The sequence below is a fragment of the Pinus tabuliformis genome, chromosome 9 (genome assembly GCF_031772625.1).
Source record: "Pinus tabuliformis cultivar Carrire ecotype Pingquan chromosome 9, CPIR1, whole genome shotgun sequence".
Lineage (NCBI taxonomy): Eukaryota > Viridiplantae > Streptophyta > Pinopsida > Pinales > Pinaceae > Pinus > Pinus tabuliformis.
Genome location: NC_142307.1, coordinates 1,278,757,893 through 1,278,782,467, shown reverse-complemented (window position 1 = coordinate 1,278,782,467; position 24,575 = coordinate 1,278,757,893). Strand labels below are relative to the sequence as shown.

The window sequence follows — 24,575 nt, the reverse complement described above, 5'->3', positions numbered from 1 at the left end:
CCATATTATACCAATAATGAAGCTCCATGACAAGAGAAATAGATCCAAACATCAAAATTCATCCATAACATCCAAACTCATCCTCCAAAAGGGAATGTGAAATTCTCAAGAGCTAATAAATCCCCATCCAAGTGATGATGAGAGAGTGAATGACCTCTCATCTATTTATACAATCTCTAATGAGTTTGATTTGCCTAATTTGGCCTAATTAAGCCCCAAATAATAAAACAATGTGCAATAATAACATCCCTTGGGGACAAACCCACCAAGATAACTCAATAACATAAAAATAAGCCTCCCTAGCTAAGTCACCTGACACGTGGATTCGAGATTTGACGGATACGGGGATTCGAGTGTCGGATTCAGACCTGTTGACCCCCGGAACAGGACACGTTCGGATACTTTATCTATATTATTTTATTAAAAAAAAAAAACAAATATATATATATATATATATATATATATATATATATATATATATATATAGATATATAGATATATTAAAAATTTGATATTTCTTACACAAATTCTCATTCATGATACAAATTCATTGATTTCAAACATAAATCTTCATCTACATGTAAGTTATACTGTTTACAAAAGAAGTTAGTAACATTACGGCATGCATAGCACATACAAAATTCAAATAGAATTGTAATTTGTAACATGTCACATAAATGATAAATCATAAATTTTGAATTCATAATACATATTCAATTCATCAATGATCCAATAGGAGAAAGAGAAGATAGTAAGATAAAGACACCGACAGTTGTAGTTTTCTCATTAAGTCATCAAAATCAAAATGTGTTACATAGGTAGTGCAATGCCAATGGCAAATAGAAATAGAAAATATAAAACAACTACAAGTATACAAGCCTCAAGGCAGTAGGTAGCTCATGACTCATGAGTCATCAATCCTCATAGTCATCATCAAAATCAGCATCATTGTCCTCATCATCATGGTCACCACTGCTCTCCTTTGCTGCATCCTCCTCCCCTGTATCCAAAGTCATCTCTGCATCTGTTGGTGTGGAGGATGACCCCTCTACAGTATCACCATCATCAAATCTAACAAGCTCTAGCACTGGATCATTGAGATCCATGTTGGCCAATGCCAACTCAACACTGTTGTCCATACCCATATCATCAGGAAAGACATCCCACATCTTTGTATTTCCCTTCAACCACTCTTCCCTCTGCCTGTAAATAAGACAGAGGTTGGTGTGCACATACACCATTGTCTCTGCCCTGGACTGCTTAAGCCTGCTCTTCTTAACACTATACAAATTCCCATATGTGCTCCAATTCCTCTCGCAACAAGAGGATGAAGTCACCTGAGAGAGGAGACTCATGCCTCACTGTTGTAGAGGAGGGCTTGTTGCCCCATGATTTGCCCACCAAGAATAGGGCTTCTTAGCCCCCTTGTCTCTAATCAGATCATATCCTGCAAATTGACTAGTGCCAGTGGAAAACTCTCAAATGCATCATCCACTTCATCAAGCAATGCTCTATCCTGAAACCCGCCTGAATGCATCTTTCCTCCCCTGTGAGATTTCACCATCCATGTGAGCGAATCTGCGGGAAGGTCCACCATTCAGCCACTCATGGTTGTAGTATTTTGGGTTCAATGAGTGAGCCAAAGAATGTAAAGGTGTGCAATTCTTGTCCCATCTACTGACAAGAATATCCTGTATAGTGGTGAAGAAGGCCTCTGGTGATGTCTCATACTCGGGGCACTCACTCTGTAAAATAATGCTCCTCACAGACTCAATCATGGAATCCCATCCCTCATAAACCTCTCCTAGGATGGGTTGGTCTATATCTTCAAATCGAAGCAAAGAAATGATAGGGTCCATGATATGAATAAGTAGATCTACCCTCTCTCACCAAGCATCATCTAGCACTGTGTCCTTCACTCTTTTAGAGGCTACTTGATCTGTCTTTCTCTAAAAAGACCAAAACTCTGAAATAACCATTGCCCTAAGAGCGGTCTTGACCTCCCTCAACCTCTTCAACATGATGAATGAAGAGGCAAACTGTGTATCCGCAATCTTCAACAATGATAGATTGTTGTACTCCTTGTAGATAGTGAGGCATTTGTATGATTTTGTACAAAGTTATGGATATGTCATGCATCCTCAATAATGTTACCAATCCAAAGCACATCAAAAGCAATGGATTTCAATGCTAAGTTCAATGAATGGGCAATGCAAGGTGTCCAAAACACTTGTGGATATTTAGCTTCCACAATCATGACAGCAGCGTTGCAAACAGGTGCATTATCTGTAATGATTTGCACACAAGAATCAACAACTACATCTTCAATAACTTTAATAAACAACTCACCCATATATTGTGCATCCTTATATTCTCCAAGCGTATCCATTGCTTTCACGAAAACTAGACCATTCAAGGAAGACACCGTAAAGTTGATGAGTGGGTGTCGTGTTGGATCTGTCAATCCATCAAAACAATGCTAACCCCAGATGTTGGCCATGATGCTTTAATAGGCTCAAGCATTTTTTGCACCTCTGTTTTTGCCTTCGTCAACAATGTGGTTCTAAGCTTCTCTGAACCAGGAGGCACATACCCTGATGGAGCCCCTTGAGTTAGAGCTCGACACATCTCAATAAATAGAAATGGGCGTGCAACATTAAAGGATATGAAGTTTTGATAGAAAAAAAAGGCAATGGTGAGATCAAGCTTTTCCCATTTCTCCTTTTCAAAAATCTTGTCCATTGGACCAAGTGAAATTGCCATTCTTTTTGTGGCTTGTCCCCCACTAGAACTCTCAAAAGGGAATTTGTTGTTGTCTTTCCTCAAAAATGGAAGGGGGTCATCATTCTTGGTTTTTTTTTAATTTTGCAGCCACATTTTCCATACCAACATTGAGATCTCTTTCCATTTCTTTCCTCCTTTGTAAAGGAACTTTTGTACAAGCTCCAACTCCACAGCCTAGTAAAGCCAACAAATGGCCTTTCACAGGGAAATATGTGCTTATGAAAGTATTGTGGCAAAAGTTGCATCTCCAATTCACATTGCCTCCTCCCTTCACCTTGCAGCGTGGCCCTTGCTCTCTTGTGACATATTTCCACAAGGGATATTTCTCAATGTTACATTGAGGAAGTCTTCCCTCAACAATACTTGCAATAGAGGGAATACTTGCAGCAGACTCTGATGAAATTGGGAGAGGAGGGGCATCTCCAATGGGGACATTCTTCCCCTTCCTTTTCCCCTTCCCTGCTGCCCTTGATTGAGCCATGAATACTGTAAAAAAATAAACCAAAAATGCACAAATTTGTAAAAGAAATGCATATGCAAACTACTGTAATACAAATGCAAAAAAATAGAGAGGAAATGCACTTACCTATTGCTTGAATCTCCTTGAAAACGCTCCCACACCCTTTGCTCCTTGCTCCAAACCCCTCACAACAAACCCATAGCAAAAGAGAGAAGAGAAAATGAATAAAAAGAACAACAACTCGCCTTTTTGAGGTCGCGCAGGTCACTTTTTCCGGATTCATGTCCGGAAATCGGGACACGACGTGTTCGATTGGGACACGATCCGGATTCAGTCATGTCCCAATTTCCGGGCATGAATTGTGTCTCATTCGTCGGATTCGAGACACGTCGACCTATTTCAATGAATCCAGTTTCATTACTCCCAAGAGGGCAGAATGATCAATAAAATGAGTCTTTGCGCCTTTGAGGAGGCTTGATGAAGTCCAAAATGTGCCATGATGTGAGAATGGAATCCAAACATAGTGGATAAGGGGTTGACCCCTTGTTTTCCAAGAAAATCCCTGTGGTGCTTCAAAGTGGGTGTGGGGGCAGAAGCACATCTGCATGGCTCCCCAAGTGGATCGAAAATGCATGTAGGCCATCTGTAAGAGCTAGGATGATGACATAAGCCCTCTCTTTGTCTCTTGCAATGAGACATATTCTCATCTAGACCCTAGAACATTTGCAAAGTGTATGGTGCAAGTGCGTAGTCAGCTGGACATGGTGAACCAGGTGCATCATCCTCATCCAAAAGGTAGAACACGAGCAATCAATGAGTGGTGTTGGGGATCCATGAAGTATTCTTTGCTATGATGGAGACCCATGGCTCTCAACGCTCACCCTACAACTGCCAATGTGGCACTCTAGAGGACTAGGACCCTGTATAAGGAGACCAAGCCCCAAATGGACACCCACCTATAATCCTGCATAAGATCCAAAGCATCCCCTTGCCCTCCAATACAAGAAATCATTAGAATAATCAAGTGAAAGGTTTTGAAGTCATGGAATCAATGGGGAACTTCATGGTGGCATGCCCTTCCATAGTGGGCTTTAGCATGTACAAGTGTCTCCAAGCTCAATAAGGGGGTTAATCAAGGACCCTATTAGGTGGTTTCGACCTTTAAAGGGGTTAACATGTCCATGGTACATCCATCACGTGGTAGGTGGCAAATGATATAGTGATGGAACAAGGTGGGGATCAGGGGAATCATCCAAACCACATGTCATGGTACAAGGGTAGCTATAATAAAGGCAGCCCACACCTGAGTATATGAGTGTAGGAAGGAGCAAATTGTGGTACATGAGTTACCCTGTCCTTCGTTTTTCCAACCTTCTTCATATGCCTTTTTGCCTTTGATTATTTTTTCTCCATAACTTCTCAGGGCTCCAGGGGATAAGAGCATGATCTGTAGTAAATAGGAGTGGATAACCTCTTATGGTGGGGATTGTTCATTGCCCACCAGGGATTGGGACAATTATGGGTTCCTTAATGATGGTGGGGGTTGATCTACGGCCCATAGGAACCAGGGTGATGACCATGGATAAGGGGTAGAGCTCATGTTTGGCGTTTGCCCACGTGCTAAATTTGTATGTCCTAGCCATTTTTTGCATCTTGTGGTACATTTCCTGTTGAGAGTGGCCAAATTATGCTTTTCTTTTCTTTTTAGCTGCATCAACCTTTGGGGCATCATTCCAAACCCGACCTAAGGTGTGGACAAGGGGAGGGGGAGGCTAACCCTATGTGGACCCAGTGCACACTTGTGGACATGGATGGGAGAAAGGATGAATGGGGCTAAAAATTAAAATGAGTGGAAGTGGGTGATGTATATGGTGTCAGGAAGCGGCACCACGCAACCAAAATCAAGATTTCTCAAGTAGTGCAAGCCCTAAAGCTAGTGGACAGCAAAGGAGATCCCAAGGGACTAGGGTACAAGGCTAACCACGAAATTGGGCAGTGGAGACAAGAGCACAGACCTAGCCCACTCTTTCTGTCGAATCCCCCCCACCAATCCATGCCCAAAAGTGTTGATGAAAAGGAAAATTACACAACTATACCAATGAAAACCCATACCTTCGGGGTCGGGAGGCCCACCTACAAACATACAATCAGAACAAGTGGTCGTGGGACCACATGGTTAGCTTAGGTGGTGGAGATAATGGCACATTGAGCTATCTGGTGGTTGCAAGGGTCTGTTGGTTGTCAGTTGAGGACCATCTAGGAAAAAAAATTGTCCTATGCATACTACCCACAGGTGGTGGGTAACAATGCCCAAAAAAATTCATCCTTCTTGCTCCTAAAATCGGCCTCCAAAACAGATCCAAAATCCCAAGTTATCCATGCCAAAAATCGCAAAAGTCAACGTTCGTCAAAGGCCCAAAACAAAAAGTCAACGCAATCAACAAATTTTGTCTCTCCTCTTCACACGTGTGAGCTTGGACTTGAAATTTTTAGAAGTAATCAGACCAATAGAAGATGAATGGATGAATGATGAGATGCCTCCACATGAAGTGGCATGTGTTCTATTTATATGTGGTTGAAGAGGATGAATTTCCATGCCTAGGTCGACTTGTACTTTTGTGCAGATGTGGGTTTTTCACATTAAAAATAATAATTTTCTTTGTGCAAATTAAATTCTTCCAAGGGTGAGGAAGGCTTCCTAAAGGAGGGAATTTCTCCCTGAGCTACCAAATTTCAACAATCCTTAGCCTTGAAGAGATATATCCATGTCTTATGGAAGAATTCATCAATAAATGTCACATAGTACAATGAACCACCAAGCGATTTCACAGACATCAGACCACATACATCAAAATGAACCAAGTCCAAAGCTTCCTTAGATCTGGTATCACTATTTGGAAATGGTTTCTTGATGCTCTTCCCAAGAGCACATCCTTTGCATACACCATCGTTCTTTATCTGCAGTTCAAGAACCCTTGACACTATTTAACTCAACTCAAGCAATGCTCTAAAATGTGGATGTCCATACCTTTTGTGCCATAGCTCACTTGGATTTATCTCATCACGTACTAGTGCTTGATTTGGTTGACTCACGAGTCTATATAGCCTTCCATCATAGATCCCAATAACCCTAACATCATCTATACTAGAGCCCTTTGACCAAACAAGTACTTTGCCATCCACAAAAGCAACTCTTTCTCCTTTATCTTCCAAACAAGCAACAGAGACAAGATTCTTTTTCAAAACTGGTACATAAAGATCATTACTAAGATGTACATTGTTACCAGATTCCATCCCTATGGATGCCTTTCCAACTCCTTTGACTGCATAGTTCCTATTGTCTCCCAGTTCGACCCTTTGAGATTGCTTCTTTTCTATCATGCTTGAAAGATTACCGCACTTTCCAGTCATTTGTCTTGATGCTCCATTATGTACCAGCCACATGTCATCATCATCTGCAAAGGAACCTGTCAAAGCAGAATAGTGAAAGAAATCCTTATCACCTTTGAGCTTCTTTAGTTTTTCGCCTTCCACATCTGCTGCGAAAGCATGTTGTTTCCTTTTTCTCTTCTTGTTATTGGCCATATTAGGACAATCTCTCTTGAAATGTCCATATTCTTGATAGCCATAACATTGGATCTTTGATAAGTCTTTCTTCTTCTTAGAGGAAGAAGATCCCTTTCCTGACTTCTTGTGTTGAGGTCCAAACTTCTTCTTTCCCTTGTTCTTGAAACGAGTTGCAAGGGCTTGAACTTCCTCATCTTGACGATCTCTAGTCATCAATCTTGCTTCTTCTTGAGCACAAGATGTCCATAGTTGTTCAAATGTAGGAGCTTCCTTCCAACTGCTTATACCTGCTGCAAAAGCATCCCATGATCTAGGAAGACCATTGAGTGTTGTAATCACTAGTTCTTGATCAGGAATGGATTCACCAATTGCTTGAATCTGATCTCTTATTTGAGAAATCCTTACGAAGTCCATGGTGTCATCATTAGTCATCCTTGTATTTCAAATCCCATCCTTTAAGGTCATTGATTGAACAACGTTCTTGATAATGTAGAGATTCATTAGGGCATTATACATCTTCTTTGAGGTATCAAGTTTTGCAATGTAAGGAACCAAATGATCCCTAATGGAGTCTACTATAATACTCATAGCATTGATGTCATATTCCTTGAATTTTTCTTTTCCTGCTTCATTAGTTTCTTCAGTAACCTTCCCTGTAACGATATCCAAAACCTTGTTCTTGGCAAGAAGAATATCTATTCTAACTTTCCAAGCTCTGAATTTTGATGTTGCCTCCATCTTGCTTTAAGATTTTATAGCAGACGCCAGACAAACCAATCTGCAAGGACTTGAATGAAATGTTTTCTAGGGTTTCATCAAGGTGATCTTAATGTTCCTTTCTTCTTTCACCAAAGCTCTGAAACCATATTGATTTTCTTAGTGCAATTAGTGTTAGCACAATATTTCTGAAATTCTCATAATTACTTTTGATGTACATCTTCTTTTAACTCATTCCAATATATCATTCAGCAATTATACTTCAGAAATTCAAACATAAACAATAGTAGCACAATAGAGATCACAGTGCACGAGAGAAGATAAGATTTACCCTGGGAAATCCCACCATTGGGAAAAACCCAACAACCTTTTTCAATACAAAAAATCTTCTTTTTCAATGAGAGACACACCTAGACCTATGGTAAAACTTGGTCTTCTCCTCCAAGTCAAGTCACCCAATTTGATCCTGCAATTCACTTTGCCAGTCTGGCCCTAAATTTCGGCCTTCCTGCAATTGCTAGTTGCCCCAGAATTCTTGCCTTGCAGCAATTGCCCCAGTTACCTAGAAATCGGCCCCCTGCAATAGTTGCCCCAAAAAGATGTGAACCACATAAAGAGAAACTAGTCCACACATGTGAGTTGCTAGAGAGAGAGAAAAGAGAGATTTCGGCCTCCTTCGTCCTTCTTGTCCTTTGCTTGCTTGCAGAACTTGTCTTGTGTGTGAGAGATCAAATGCCCAAGTGGAGGAGGTGTTACCTTTATATAGTGATATGTCTAGGTCGAATGGGTATCTTTTGAAGCCAAGGCCGGCCTCCTTCGTCCTTCTTGTCCTTCGCTTGCTTGCAGAACTTGTCTTGTGTGTGAGAGATCAAATGCCCAAGTGGAGGAGGTGTTACCTTTATATAGTGATATGTCTAGGTCGAATGGGTATCTTTTGAAGCCAAGGCCGACGTGGAGGGAAGCCGACATGTCACTTCTGGAGCCAAATATTACATTTACAAAATTCAAATTTTCATCTTTAAAAAGTCGCAATGGAACTTTGACTAAAAATAAATTTTCTTTTGACTCAAGCATTTATAAATATGCTTTACAATGATAATTACAATTACATCAAGTTCCCAAATGTACATTATGAAGACCAACCATAGTTACAAATTCATCACTTCAAGCATTTATAAATATGCTATACAATGATAAATACAATTACATCAAGTGCTCAAATGTACATTATGAAGACCGACCATAGTTACAAATTCAACACTTCAAGCATTTATAAATATGCTTTACAATGATAACTACAATTACATCAAGTACCCAAGTGTACATTATGAAGACCAACCATAGTTACAAATTCAACACTTCCTAGGGCCGACTTGTATGACAAATTCTTGAAGCTGACCTATATATATGAAGCCTAGGGCTGACCCATGTTAGGATTAGTGCTGACTAGTATTTGTATACACATTTGGGTTCATTTTGTTGTCAATATGGGGGCAGATCTGTCCTCTGTATAGAGATGTACCAACAAAAACCTGCTGGAAGAATTAGATGCCATGATCAGATCTGTTCATGCAATGGAGATGGACCTTTGATCATAATATAAGTGTTGTTCCAGGTAAATACCTTATGTTTATGAGAATTTATGTACATCGAATCTTTTACACAACAAGAAAATGTCTGATAAAAGATCTGTCGAGGGCCAAATGATGATATCATGACCATGCGGATGATCTAAACTGTAAAGGGAGGTTTCTTAGTAGCCTGGGCTGACCTGTGCCTAATTGCCTTCCTAGGGCCGAGTCCCGACTTGTACCACAAATTCTTGAAGTTGAACTATATTTATGAAGCCTAAGGCTGAACCATGTTAAAGTTTAGTACTGACTAGTATTTGTATACAATTTTGGGTTCGATTTTGTTGTTCATATGGGGGCATATCTGTCCCCTGCATTTTGAGGTCAGGAAGTGCGCAAACTTATCTTCATTTCTAGATTTATGACAGTCGTAACAGAGATATAGGTTGAGTCATTTGTGGGCAGATCCTACAGTTTTTTCGTATCCAGTTATAGCCTCTGTCATCAGAACAGCAAGAGGTAGCTAAAGGAATATTGTAAAAGGGATTATTAAGTCCACTGTGGTAGACCTTCTTTCAGGCAGCTATCAACACTATACCATCAGTGGCAGGTGCCTCCCCACCTACAGGCAGTCAGCTTGATATCCTGAAACAGTTGACCAGTGCTTCAGGTGTTAGATGTTCTTACTTTAGGATAGGACCGACATACAAAATTCAAATATATGTTCAATACTGGAAACTCAGAATGAAGTGGGGACATCAACCCAGCCTTATTTCATACCTGGAGCTCTCAGCCCATTATAGGATATGCACTGGAATATATCCTGGTACTAAACAGATGGTTATATAACAGAGTTGAAGATGATGTCTTGGACATTGGTTGATTCATAACTTCATATAATTACAACCATACAAATCTACCTCGGATATTTTCAATCATATAAATCTGTCTCATCTTTAGTTTTGTGCATGCTTGTAACAGCAATACCCAGACCCATCTATCATCCATTTACAGCCTACCTGATCCTCTTGATGACTTCATTTGCTCAACTTTATTAGGCACTGATCTCCCCCAACATCGCCTTAACTCTGTTATGCTACAACTTATGTTTTGCTAGAGCCAACTCTTCACTTTACCCTGAGACCCCATTGCCTAGATTTAGCAATCCTAATCTACGAATAACCCCCTTGTGCCAGAGGAGATGCAACCTAAATTGACAAGAGGTTAGTGTGGTGACAATGGCTCCCCACATGGTTTCCATTTAGCTAGCACTCCTCTTGGACTTTTACCCCAAGTGCTAGTTGGGTCGAGAACATGACCCATCTTCAATCCTTCATGAACATCTCTACTTGGAAATCATAAAGTTCCATATTTAAGCCACAATTTAAAGCTCCACTGTTTTGCTTTGTTTATTTCAATCCTTCTTCAATACATCAGAAAGGAAATCATTAAGTGAGCTAATTCAAGCCCATATTCAAGCTTCACTGCTTTGCTTTATATATTCAGGGTCCGTACAGATCAAAAGCATTAAGCAATGACACACGGTCTCTAAAAATCCCACCTGACAATCCTTGACTAGTTACACAATGATGCATTTCTGGCCTATATCATAACTCATCCAAAGACACTTGAAAATTGTAAACAAGCAGCACCAAAGACAAGAAAGAGATAAAACAGAATACAGCAGCAGGCATAAATACCAACAAAGAAAGGTAAAAGTGAAGATAAACAACAAAACAAGGAAAGCCATCAGAAAGAAGAGGTGTAAAAAGACATTAAAAAGTAGAAGACTTCTCTTTTCATGAATTGAATCATGCATATGAAACTTTAAATAATAAAATGCAGAGCTTACACAGAGCATGTACTTTTCTACACGAGTTTGATAGTTAAAATTATCAAGGCTTACATTCCAATTCAATATAGAACTTGATAGCTAACATCAAGATAAGGGATAGGTAATCAACTTATTTAAATTTTGTTATATTTATTCTCTACTCATCAATATCTCCATTGTTGTAGAAGAAAATGAAAATTTAGATATGTAGTACAACTTTTTAGATACCAAAATCCATGTGAAACATAAATAATCATGTACTACAATACTACTATATAGATAGAACCGCACTATACAGAACTGATTTATTGTGTCACATTTTTATTGCACAAATTAATCTCAATGCCAGGTTTGACAATTACCACTCCTTGCGACAGGTTGAGACAGATGCAAGCTTAAAGGCAGTCAAACCACCATTGTGACTTTGGACAGTTCTTTCTTTTCTTGGATCCAATCTATCTGAAGGCTTCTCATCTCCTTCCTCAGCTTCAACAAAAAAGCTTCTACCTAAGGTAAATACATTACTGTAAGAAACCACCCCAAATTTTACTTATACTGTATAACAAACATTCCTATTGGCATCCAGATATGTATAATACATCCTCATCGTTGCACAATTAAACAGTTAGTAAATGTTGACTAGTAAATGAACTTCATTTACGCAACATCACTGTAAAATCACAAGCCTGAAATGCATATGATATTTAATTAATGCTTCAGTACCTAGCATCTCAACATCATATTATAAGACTCACTCTAATCATGCCAATGGCTTTGCATCCATAACAACTGTTTACGTTTAAAAATATAGGTTCACCAGATTTTACAAGTTCAGAATTACAGATTCTGAGCATTCATTACAGATTTGCTAATGACGTCAATGATAAACCAACCAGAACAAATTGCATTCATATCACTAGAACTCCAAGGGCTGACATCAAGAACAAGACCAATGTCGCACGGCTCATACACAACAAATACTCGGCTGGCGTATCACTCGCTGACTCAGGAGGACTCAGGAAATACTCGGCAAGTAGCAAAACTCTAAAAAAAATCTCATTTTTTTGCATAGAAGATAAATTAATGGCATTTCCAACACATACAAGTTATAAAACCATGGTTTACACAAAAAGTCATAACATCATCTCATTAAATATGATCATATAACATAACACAATTGATATTTGTATTCAAAAATTTTAAAAGCAAATTGAAAAATGATTTCATAAACAAAATCACATATCCTAGCAACTTGCAAGTTCTCCATGAGTCATAACATTAGCAAACCTAAAGTAGACAATGTCTCCATGTGCAATGTCATGTCTCATGCATCCACATGAGGACGCCCAAAATAAGCCCTCGAGGAGCTAGTGCCAACATCAGTGGGCTGAAGCCTGAAACAACAACTGAGGCAGGTATGTTTGGAGTTTCCATTTGGAAAAATGGCAAACTCCTCATCAAGCCAACTCAAATCATCAGTAGGAAACTCCTCCACAACCCACTCGGACTCTAGATCAATGTCATCCAATACAGTTGGATCTAAATCCTTTGGATGCATTTGTTTAGTGAATAACCGAAGGTTGTAATAGATGAAGATTTCGGTTGTAATAGATGAAGACCAGCTTCTGCAACCGCTCATGCTCCAACCTGTTACACTTTTGCTATGGATGTGCTCAAACACTGACCAATTGCGCTCACATCCTGAAGCGTTGCAAGGCTGGCTTAGAACTCTGATTGCAAATTCTTACAATTCTGGTGCCTCAATGCCACAATCTATCCACCAATTGGCTATAAAAAACAACAAAAAATTTTAGAGTGTTGCAAATTGCAATGCCAAACATTGAGAATTTATAGAATTTAAAAATTGAATCTTACATGTCATTTTCATATCCCTGAACCATATGGTTGAGCCAATGTTTTTAAAACCGGAACCGGTGACCGGACCGGTCCACCTAATGAACCGGTTTACTGACCGGAACCGGTCTAACCGGGACTGGTTTGATCTAAACGAACCGGTTTTTAAAAAAAAACATTAAATAATTAATTTTTAATGAAACAAAACTATTTTTAAGATGTAAAACCATGATTCCAAGCCAATAGAGATAAAATATGCAAAGTTTGCTCATTTATATACCATGTAAAGGTGAATATATCAAAATGGCACCGAGTACAATACATATCATCGACAAAATAGCAAAATACATAAGAAATGAGGCTCTAAATGGCCTATAAAGTCCAAAAACAATGCTGCAAGCTATGAGGCCATTGGCCTACTACAAGTCTACAGTGTACACATGATCAATCATCAAGTCCATCACCACTACTAGACACAGGATCATCATCAGGAGCTACATAGACATCATCTGGTTCAGAGTCTGAGGATGCCTCAGCCTGATCTGCAACCTCAGTATCAATGCCACCAATGACAATAGAAGTGGACCTAATGGAAGCACGAGTTTGTCGACCTGCACGACTAGTACCTTCCATTGGTTCCTTGCCTTTCCTTGATGCCGCTACTGATCCTGGTTCTGATGCCGCCACATCATCTACCTCATCCCCCGCTAAAGCCATGTCGATATCAAAATCAACCTCAAACACAGGATCTTCAGTCTCCTCCACCCATTCTGATGTTGGATCGAAATTGTCCAACACAATGGGATCTAGATCAGGTGATTTGCTCATCATTTGGTTCCTCCTCAGTCGAAGGTTGTATTGCACAAAAACAAGATCATTTAACCGTTTTTGTTCCAAACGGTTTCTCTTCTTCGTGTGTATGCGCTCAAAAACAGACCAATTGCGCTCACAACCTGAAGCACTGCAAGTTTGACTGAGGACTCTAATTGCAAACCTTTGCAATTGAGGACACTGGCCACCAAATGACTCCCACCAATGTGCTGCAAAGAAAAAGACATTAATTAGTAACTTAGTTTATAATTTGAATTGTAAAGATTCAAGAACGTAAACAATTTTAACTTGAAATGAAAAACAAAATGGAAATTGGAATTGCTTACCTGGTTGGTCCACATCTCTTGCCATCTTTGCCAAGTTTTTGCCAAAAGTACCACTTGCCATATTGAAAATAGTAAGCTGTCTATGTATTTCCAACTGGTCTACATGGCTAGGGACCATGCACTCCAAGCAATCAATCAATCCAGCTCTGACCTCCCCATCATGCTGATCTCCTAGCCGATTTTTATAGTGATACCTTGGGTTCAAAAAATACCCGGTTGCATGTATAGGACGATGGAGTTGATTATTCCATCTGTTATCAATGATCTCCCATATACGGCCATATTTAGCTAACCCGTCCTTGTAAGCTGCCCGTATCTGCTCCTTTGCCTAATCCATAGCTTCATAAATGTAGCCCATGGCCAATCTTTCCCCATCCACCAACCTTAGCACCTTAACAAGGGGCTCGGTAATTTTCACAAGCTCTACAGACCTTTTCCAAAAATAAGTGTCTAACACTTTCTTTTTGGTGTCTTTTCCATCTGGTCTACGAGCCCACCGAGATTCAGACAATTCATCAGAGGAAAACATTTTCTGCAAGTTTTTATGTTGACCATTGAGACATTGCAACGTGAGGAAGTGAGTTTCAAATCTCGTAATTGCAGGCCTAACAAGCTCTTTGCCTCCAGTGTGTTTCCTCATTAGGTTCAATACCCATGAGTGGTTGTAAATGTATTTTGTAATGCACTTGGCATGCTCTACAGTGTTTTTTACCCACTCCACTTTGCCTATATCCTCAAGCATGAGGTCTATGCAATGTGCAGCACATGGAGTCCAAAATATGGTCTTATATTTGGCCTCAACCATCTTTCCAGCAAGAACATAGTTTGAGGCATTATCAGTGATTACCAACACAACATGCTGCTCCCCAACTTCCTGAATAACGTTATCCAAAAGCTCAAATAGAAGGATTGCATCCTTTACCTTATCAGATGCATCAACTGATTTCAAAAACATGGTTCCTTGAGGGCAAGAAACAAGGAAATTAATGATAGTGCGGTTCTTTCCATCAGACCATCCATCTGACATAATGGAACAACCTGTTTTGAGCCATGAATCTTTAAAATCAACCAAATACTCATCAATGGAAGATATCTCTTTTTTCAAAAGAGCTCCCCTCAAGTCATGCATACTAGGGCCTTTGAAGCCCTTTCCTGCAGCTATAACAGAGTCCCACATAGCTTGGTAATAAGGTGAGCGAGCAGCATTAAATGGGATATCTGAATCATACCACCATCTAGCAATGTATTGGTGAGAAGTTTCTTTGCATTGTCTTTTCCAATGTTGATCCAAAGTGGGTTGAGAACTTGGCTGGGAGGAAGTGGGATTAGAAGAGGCAATGTTGGCAGAAGATGAGAAATAACTTTGGATGTTTGTTCTCTTTGTTCCTTTTGATGGTTGGCCAATAGAAGGATGAACATAGTGAAAGGGGTCATTGGTGGAAGGGATAGAAGTGGAATCTTGAATCTCATAATCATCATACCCACTCTCTTTCATGGCTTCAAATAATTCCCTCTTCCTTGCAATGTCATCTTGGATGGCCTTCTCCCTAGCCTTATCCTCATAAAATTTTTCAAGCTTGGAAATGTATTCTGCCCTAATAGGACCTAACAGTGCATTTGGTGCATCACATGGCTTTACTTGGCCTCTTATCCCAGCCAAGTGTTGTTTCAACCTAAGAATACCCCCACCTCCAATAGATTTATGGCATAATTTGCATATCATTTTTCCATCAATTACATCACAATGAGCCCATGCACTGTCCTTTCCTTTTGGAGCCATGTTTGCTTGAAATAATAACAATTTGCAAAGAAATCTGCCATTTAAAAAAAAAATTGCAGCTAAGCAAAATGGAAAACCAAAGATAAATGTAGGAAAACAAATGCACATGCAAGGCTCAAGCTACAAAATTTGATAGCATAGAGCTAGAGAGTTTATAGCATACATGATAGATCATAGAAGTGAGAAGTTTATAACACATAAAAAAAAGAATTCATGGACAGCAGACTCAAATGAGGAATTATCAAGTGCAAATCCTTACCTGGAAATGCAAACTAGCTCCCTTAGCCTCCTCTTGAAGATGGCAACTCCACTGACAGCTACACACTATCTCCAAAATAGCTCCAACTCCAACTCCAAGATGACTACTTCAGCAAAAACTCCACACTCTCCAAGCTCACAAACAAACTCACAAACACTCCAAATCAGTTGTGTGAGACAAATGAGAGTGAGAGGGGTCTCTTATAGCTTGGAGAGGGTGTTTTTGGAGGGAAAATACCTTTACCTCCCCCCCAAAACCCCTAAACCACAAACCACCAACGCCTTTTTGCATGATTCGGTGGGCATGCCAAAAACCGGCCGGTTTAGGACGGAACCGGCCGGTTTGATACAAACCGGTCGGTTCCGTCCTAAACCGGCCGGTTTTCACCGGTTAGGGCCCAAAAAACGGCGAAAGGCAAGGTCTAACCGGGTTTTTTGGCCGGTTCGGACCGGCCAGCTTGCTAACCGGCCGGTTTGACCGGTAACCGGTTTTTCAAAACGGTTTTTAAAACACTATTGAGCTAAATCCAAACATGCCAGATGCTTCCTTGTACATGTCTCATTGCAAACTGATTTTGTCTTGAATTTCTTGGCTTGTGAAGATCCTATTAAAGCAGATTATGACACCCCTCATCACCTCGGGATCTTTTTGAATATTAGACGCCTCATTATAGAATATGCTTGGATTTAGATATGCTCCCGCTACATGCAACAGTGAATGTACCTACCAGTCCCACCTGGAATCAATAATTTCCCATATATGGAGATATTTAGATGAATATCCCCTATAAAAAGCCTTGATGGTCTCTTTGGTCCTATCTATGCCCTCATAAATGTAGCTCATTGGAGGCTTGTCCCCATCCATGATCCTCAAGACTTTCACAAGGGGCTTGGTTAAGCTAACAATTGCAATGACTTTCTCCCACAAGTCCTCTTTGAAGAGAGACACCTTCATAGCCATGGCATCTGGTTTTGTGCTATCTTTACAAAATAGCCATTGTTGGCTACAAAACATCTGTCTCAAAGCCTGGTACTCATTCAAAAGGCTTTGGAGGGAGATGATTTTAGTGGAAAACCATGTGACAGCGGGCCAACTAAGCTCACCCTCTTTGAATTCTCTCATAATACTCAGCACCCACACATAGTTATAAATGTACTTGGCTATTTGTTTGCAATGTTCAACAACATCTTGCACCCACGGAGACTTCCCAATGTCCTCCAAAAATTAGGTCTATGCAATGTGCAGCACAAGGGTTCCAAATATGGTAGGATATTTTTTGGTTAGCATTCTTATAGCTGCCACATAATTTGCAGCATTGTCCACAATTACTTGGACAACATTTTTTACCCCAACTTCCTCCACAACCTTTGACAACATTGAAAAAATCAGATTTGCATCCTTTACATGTGAAAATGCATTAGTGAACTTTAGGAACATGGTTCCTTTAGAGTAAGCAACAATAAAGTTGATGATCGTTCTACCCCATTGATCTTCACCCATCTAACATAGTTGTTAACCCAGTGGTCTTCCATGAGATTTTAATGCTCTCCAACTGTGCCTTGACACATTAAAACTTCTCATAAAGGTATTTCTCCCAAAGTGAATTATAAGAAGGTGTTTCCTAGTCAATGCCAGCACATGCAATTGCATGTATAATGGGTTGAAGGAAAGGTGACTTTGCATGGTTAAATGGGAGGCTATCATGATACCAAAACCTCTTCACTACCATATCTTCCTCTTTCATTATTTTTCAATTACAAATTTCCAAGCTTGGCTAAGATCCCAGACCAGTGCGCGGAAGGAAGAAAGGAGAGCTTATATGAGATGCATTTCATACAACATTTGATGAGTCAGTACCTGTAGGAACATGTTGACCTTGTATCTGTGTCTGAGATCTAGCCATTGCTACAGTTTCACACTTCATTTTTACTCTCTTAACATTATGTCCCTATAATGTAATGGTCCCCATAGGAAGCTTATGGCTGAGTTCGCGAGCCTATAGTGGTTCCCATAGGCTAAAGCGGGGAAATATTTAATAAGGGAACTTAAGTTGCCCAAGGAAACTTTATAAAGTTCAAAAATGAGAAAGGGTGATATTTCCTAGACAAGTTAGAAGTCACTTTAACTTTATAAAGCGAAATATCATAAACTGAATTTATAAAATCAAATTTAATAAATAAAAGAAAGGGAAGGTGAAGTACCATGACGAGATCAACTACCAAATCTAGAGGTTGCACTTGATTCAGACTGAGTTTTTTTTCTTTTTTTTTTGTTGTGCAGTCAACTCTATTTGGATGTATTTTCTTCTTTGTTCAGTTGAAACGTTTGGGCAAATTTGTATCCCCACAACACCCTTTTTGTCATCACTGTCCAACACCCCACAAAGATGCCTCCTCACACGGGTATATGAACCACTATATGGTTTTCCTCCATGGCAACCATGAGGGAACAAAAACTTGTAGCTTCCACCACCTTTTCCCCCTTCAAGTTTGGTCACATAGTTCCACATGTGAAAATTTCTGAATCTACACATCAGAAACCCCTACTGCAATATCTGGTTTACTATCTCCTACTTGTTCTTTACATTAACAAGTTATTTAATAACATAAACATCAAAGTAAACACAATTGCAGCCTTCACAAATATACAGATCAACAACTGAAATAAACTGAGACAACACAACGGACACCGTTAATATTTGGACAATCGTCCCCGGAAAAACCCAATTCGGGAAAACCGGTCAGCATATATGAGGTTTTCATTATTAAGTAGATTTCTGAATACAACTAGGGTGCCAAAAATGGCTCACCCTTCAGAGAATATCCTTGGCAGCAGTACCTCTATCCGAAGACAGATATTCCGACTAATCAGCAACTGGATGAACAATCCCACAATGACTATGGTTGTTCCTTGTGCTGGACAGCGAAAGATGCTCCACGCACTCCTCTGGAACTGTGTCACCCTTCAGGAATTGCGTCACCCTCTCTGGCTCTGCATTAGCTAATCAGCCCCCAGGCTGCCCCACAGAATCACCCAGCGCTGGCCCTAAAGCCTTCTGCGCCCTCTGCGTCAGCCTCTATGGCTCTTTGTGTCCTCTATGCTGGCCTCCTTAGCCTCTGCGTCAGCCCTTGCTGCCTCTGCCTCAACCCTCCTAAGCTCTGTGTTACCTCTTCCAGCACTCTGTTGCCTCTCTGATATGTATTCTTCAGCATTGGATCGAAATCCCTTGTTGAACAACCCCTTGCTGCAATTGATAACTCACTTGATTTCCTCAGCAAACCTCGCCCCAAAAAATCAAATTCTTCATCTCTCTTGGTGTGTCCCCAACTGACCCTCAAGCCTCCTCTTATACTTTTCCTGCTGACGATTCAAGGGCCGAGATTAAGTCCCTAATCAACAGCTAAGATTAGATCTGACTTGATCCTCGTGTCTTAGAAATTTCTCACCCATTTTATATTAATACACATTAATATTTTAATTTTCCTAAGTTTAGACTTAGGAACCCCATTAAAAATATAATTATTTTAATATCTCTTCATCTGGGTGGAATTTCTCCAAACGCTTTCTGGGCCTTGGAGATCTCATGTGCCTTAGCCTCTCCACCAATTTTCATGGCTAGAGCACATCTGGTGCTACCAAAAATCAACACTCCCTCTTAGTGAGGAATGTGCTCCAGTAATGCCTCACCATAGAAGCATCACACCGATCTTCCGCATCAGTACTTGTGCTTATGCTTGGCCTGTTGCCTCACATCCACTGCACTACTTCCTGTATTGCTGCCCATAACACTGCCACTGCCACTACTGCAGCTCCCTCTCAAAATGTTGCCTCATGCTGCCCATAGCACTGCCACTACTAACTGTTGCACTGCAACTCAGTTACCGAGAAGTAAGTAACTGACTTCACCCAAATACTGACATCACAGTCAATCAGGAAGCCTCGTGATGTTGAAGCTACCTCTGCTGCTATCTTGTGCACCCTCTACTCCCACTGTGTTGCTGCAAACACCTTTGTGCCTCTCGCACTGCTGCAACCTCCATTGTGCTACCTCAAATTTCTGCACTCTAGCCCTGCGTTACTGCTCCATCACACTTTGCTCCACCCGACACCTGTCATCATGTTACTGCGTTAAGGGCTCACGTAGCCGTATGTGATCCAACAGTTTGGGCACCTCAAGGATCCTGCCCCTGCATGTAGTCCTCTCAACTACAACTCTATGTCTCCCCACCTCTTCTCTAGAGGCGCATGAGCACTCATGGCATAATCATCATTAGTCTCGACATCCTTCTCCGCCTTTGTTGGAGTTGCCTTTGAGTCGGAAGCTTATCCCTTGCCTTTCTTCCTGGGGCATTGAGATGCATAATGTCCAAACCCCCCACAATTAAAGCACTTGACCTTGGAGATGTGTTTCTTCTTCCTCTTCTGAACCCCTATTGTCCCGCACATGCTAAAGCTGCATCGTCCTCCTCTTTCTTGACTCGAACTCCCTTACCACTACTACCCGCCTTGGTCAACCTCCTAATCTCTTCTTGTCGAAGAGCTGCCCACATCTCCTCCCAACTGGGGAGAGTCACTCTGCCCAAAATGCTTTAGAAAACCATCACCCAGTCCTCGAAGGCTACATTCAGAGCAGTCCTGACCATAAACTTTGGATCTGATGTAGACCCCACGGAAGTAAGTTGGTCGCGAATTCCTTACAACCTGAGAAGGAAGTGATCTATCTCCTCTCCTCTTTGCATTTGATATGACCTCAGTTGATTTTCCAATAACATCTTTCGCTACATGGAAGAGCCCTGGTATAAGGTGGTCAGGGTCTCCCACATCTCCCTTGTTGTTGACTTCTCAGCAATATGTGGTATTACATGATCTTTGAGCCCATATAGGATCATGCATTTCACCTTCGCCATGGCCTCTTCATACTTCTCATTTGCATCAGGGTCAACTGGGACAGATACAGTTTTCCAGGCATAGTCCTTGATGCGATGCTTATCCAGGATTGCCAGGATCCTGGCCTTCCATGTGACAAAATTGGAAGCCCCATCTAATCTATCCTAATCCCTCAATCTATTTACTGCCATCTTCGCTCCTCTTCTAGACTCCCTCTAAGTCTCGACTTCCCTCCTAGAAATCCTCTAGCTAACTGTCGAACCACTCCTCTCCAATCCTCCTTTGTCGCTGCAACTCGGATCTAGATTTCTTGGCTAGAAATCTGTCGAGGTAGTGCTTCCCTCTACCTTGCTTTAGTCTCCTTAGACATTGTTCTGCACTGACAGAAACAACATCCCACCAACTCCTCAAAGCAAAATTTGTACACAGCTCCCTTAGCCCCAACAACTGAAGAATCTGAGTCCTTCAGGCTCTGCGTAATCACAGTATAGGCTGAATTTGCTCCTCCCAACCAACTACATCAATCATTCCTGGCTGAGAAGGATGATGTGCCCCTCTCTACCTCTACACTGGCCCTTCTCCTAGCTCAGAATGCTGAGAAAAGCTCTGCGTGAGCCTCTGTGTCACCCTCTTTGCACTGCGTCACTCTTCCTCTTGCCTCTTCAACTCTGGAACAGCATTGAGCTGCTACTCTGCTGAAACTCTCATTTTTCCCGGCTGGTGCCTTCAGTCTCCTATGATCTGCAATCGCTCTGATACCATGTGAAAATTTATGAATCTACACATCAGAAATCCCTATTGGAATATCTGGTTTACTATCTCCTACTTGTTATTTACATTAACAAGTTATTTAACAACATAAACATCGAAGAAAACATAATTGCGGCCTTCACAAATATATAGATCAACAACTGAAATAAATTGAGACAACAAAACAAACACCGTTATTTTTTGGAAAATCATCCCTGGAAAAACCCTATTCAGGAAAACTGGTGCAGCATATATGAGGGTTTTATTATTAAACATATTTCTGAATACAACTAGGGTGTCAGAAATGGCTAACCCTTCAGAGAATATCCTCGACAGCAGTACCTCTATCCGGAGATAGATATTTCGACAATTTAGCAACTGGATGAACAATCCCACAGTGACTCTAGTTGTTCCTTGTGCTGGACAGCAAAAGCTACTCCACGCACTCCTTTGGAACCGTGTCACCCTTCAAGAACTGCATCACCCTCTCTGGCTCTATGTCAGCTAATCAGCGCCCAGTCTGCCCCATAGAATCACCCAGCGTTGGCCCTGAATCCTTCTGCGTCCTCTGCATCAGCCTCTACAGTTTCTGTGTCAGCATCAACGGCTCTCTACATCCTCTATGTTGGCCTCCTTAGCCTCTACATCAGCCCTTGCTACCTCTGCGTCAACCCTCCTAGGCTCTACGCTGCCTCTTTCGGCACTCTGTTGCCTCTCTGATATGTATTCTTCGGCCTTGGATTGAAATCCCTTGTTGAACTGCCCCTCACTGCAATTGATCACTCACTCGATTTCCTCAGCAAACCTCGCCCCAAAAAATCGAATTCTTGTTCTCTCTTGGTGTGTCTCCAACTGACCCTCAAGCCTCCTCTTATACTTTTCTTTTTGACGATTCAACGACCGAGATTAAGTCCCTAATCAACAGCTAAGATTAGATCTGGCTTGATCCTTGTCTCTTAGAACTTTCTCGCCCATTTTATATTAATACACATTAATATTTAATTTTCCTAAGCAAGGAGGACGAAGTAAGACGAAGAAAAGGTATGGAAAAGGGTTACAAGGACAGCGTGATAAGAAGATAAAACAGCGAGGGCAAAAAGACAATTTCCAGGTGTTCACACATAGACACGTGCGAAGGAATGAAGGTTTGACTAGGGTTGCTATAGCAGGAAATCACAGTGGCAAAATATCTCTGTTCTGGGCTAACATACAAGGCCTATAAGGCCTCCCCACCCAGCGACGAAAGAAGGAAAGACCAGCGAGGAAAAGGAGACTGTTTTATGGTTTTTGTCCACACATGCAGCAAGTGAACTCTTGTGGATTTGACAGCAGGTGAAGGCAGCACAGTTAGAGGCCTCATTCTGATATGTGACTAGGCATACAAGGTCTCCTAAGGAAAGCAAAGAAGGATCTCTTTATAAAGTAAAGAAGCCCTAATGTTCTGGGGTTTCTCCTAAGAAGAAAAGAAGTTTAAGCAGCAGAAGAAGGAAGAAGGGTTGAGGAGCTAAGTGTCGGAAGACAGAGCTCCATGTGTCAGAAGTTGTAGTGCAGAAAGAGGAAGGATTTGACTTATGCTTGGAGGGTATCCTAGTCAAAGGTCTAGGGTTTGGCAGTTAGTCAAAATAAGAAGCCTCAATAACAGAAAACTTACAGAGGGTTTTCCTCTCAAGAGTGTAGAGGTTTTGTCCCTGGCAGAGAGCCAAAACTTTGTGTTCTTGTTATTTTGTTTTGGTGGCAGTTTGATGAAGTACACACATATGTACTAATAAGAAGAAGAAGAAGCATAAGCTAACAAGAAAATTAAAAAGACTCCACAAATTGTTATCAAGTAACGAAGAATCATCACAACACTACCTTGCCCTAGATTCTTCAACTCAAAAGTGTACCTGACAACTAGATCAAATGTCTTCTCATAGTCCCCTACCTCTTCCTAGGAGAATCCTTGTTTTGTACTTATTTATGCCATTTATCAAATGCTAGATCTTTTAAATCCACCTTGAAGTCATCACCGACTTTCCATGGATCTCAGTACAATGACATCCTTCGGCTTGTTGACATACCTACTTCCTAGGAGCTCTTTCGGTACAATTCTAGATTCAATACAATTTCTCCCTCTTGAACATGAATCACGCCATGGAGAATTCTCTTGCCACAAATTTTGCTCCATTCTTCCAAATGCTTCCATTTGCTACCAGAGCCTTAACAGGGTTTATGATGTACCTTCAATCCTTACTAGGAGGCCCATGAAAGAATGATTATAACCCAACAAAAGAAACAAAGCATAGAGGCTAACTAATAATAAACAATAATACTCAAAAAAGAGAGATATATTGTACTTATCTTTTGTTTAGAGGATTGGAGAGGTTGTCAACTCCCTCTTGCTCCTAGCCTACTTGCAGAAATCACTGAAAACTCAATAAAACATATCCTCGTCCTTATCATTAGCTACTAATGCTTTGGTAGTGTCATTCTTGGATTTCTTCTTATGTGGATGTTGATCTTCAGCGCTGTCTACAGCTGAGGCATGATATTTTCCTTCCTCTTCTTATCCTCCTACCCTTCAGGACACTTGTTTTTATAATGACCAAACGTGAAGCAATCGAAACATTGAATATCCTTCTTTTCTGGAGGACTTAGTCTTCTACCTTCATTCCATTGAAACCTTCCAAAATTTCTCCTTCCTCTGTCATTCTTAGAGTGGGTTGTAAATGCTTGAGAGTCACCATTTTGAGGCATTGGAATCTTCCCCTTTGAGACAAGTCTAGATTCCTTTTGAGTACATAAGGCCCATAGTTCCTCAAAACTTGGAATTTCCTTTCTGCCACAAGTACTAGATGCAAACAAATCCCCTTAGTCAGGCAAACCATTAAGTGTTGTAGTCATAAGTTCTATATCAGGAATAATTTCATCAATAGCTTGAAGTTGATCTCTCAATTGGAATATCCTCGTGAAATA

At 40.7% G+C, this 24,575-nt stretch overlaps 1 protein-coding gene across 6 annotated transcripts in view; it reads right to left on the bottom strand.

The window, feature by feature from the left end:
- The window catches only part of TGH (SWAP (Suppressor-of-White-APricot)/surp domain-containing protein), a 302,427-nt gene that overhangs the window by 103,617 nt on the left and 174,235 nt on the right, over positions 1-24,575 (bottom strand). For all 6 annotated transcript variants that reach the window (XM_089445357.1, XM_089445358.1, XM_089445360.1 and 3 more), the window contains exon 12: positions 11,296-11,440. In XM_089445357.1, coding sequence (XP_089301483.1) covers positions 11,296-11,440 — 145 coding nt within the window. The remainder of the gene's footprint in view (positions 1-11,295; positions 11,441-24,575) is intronic.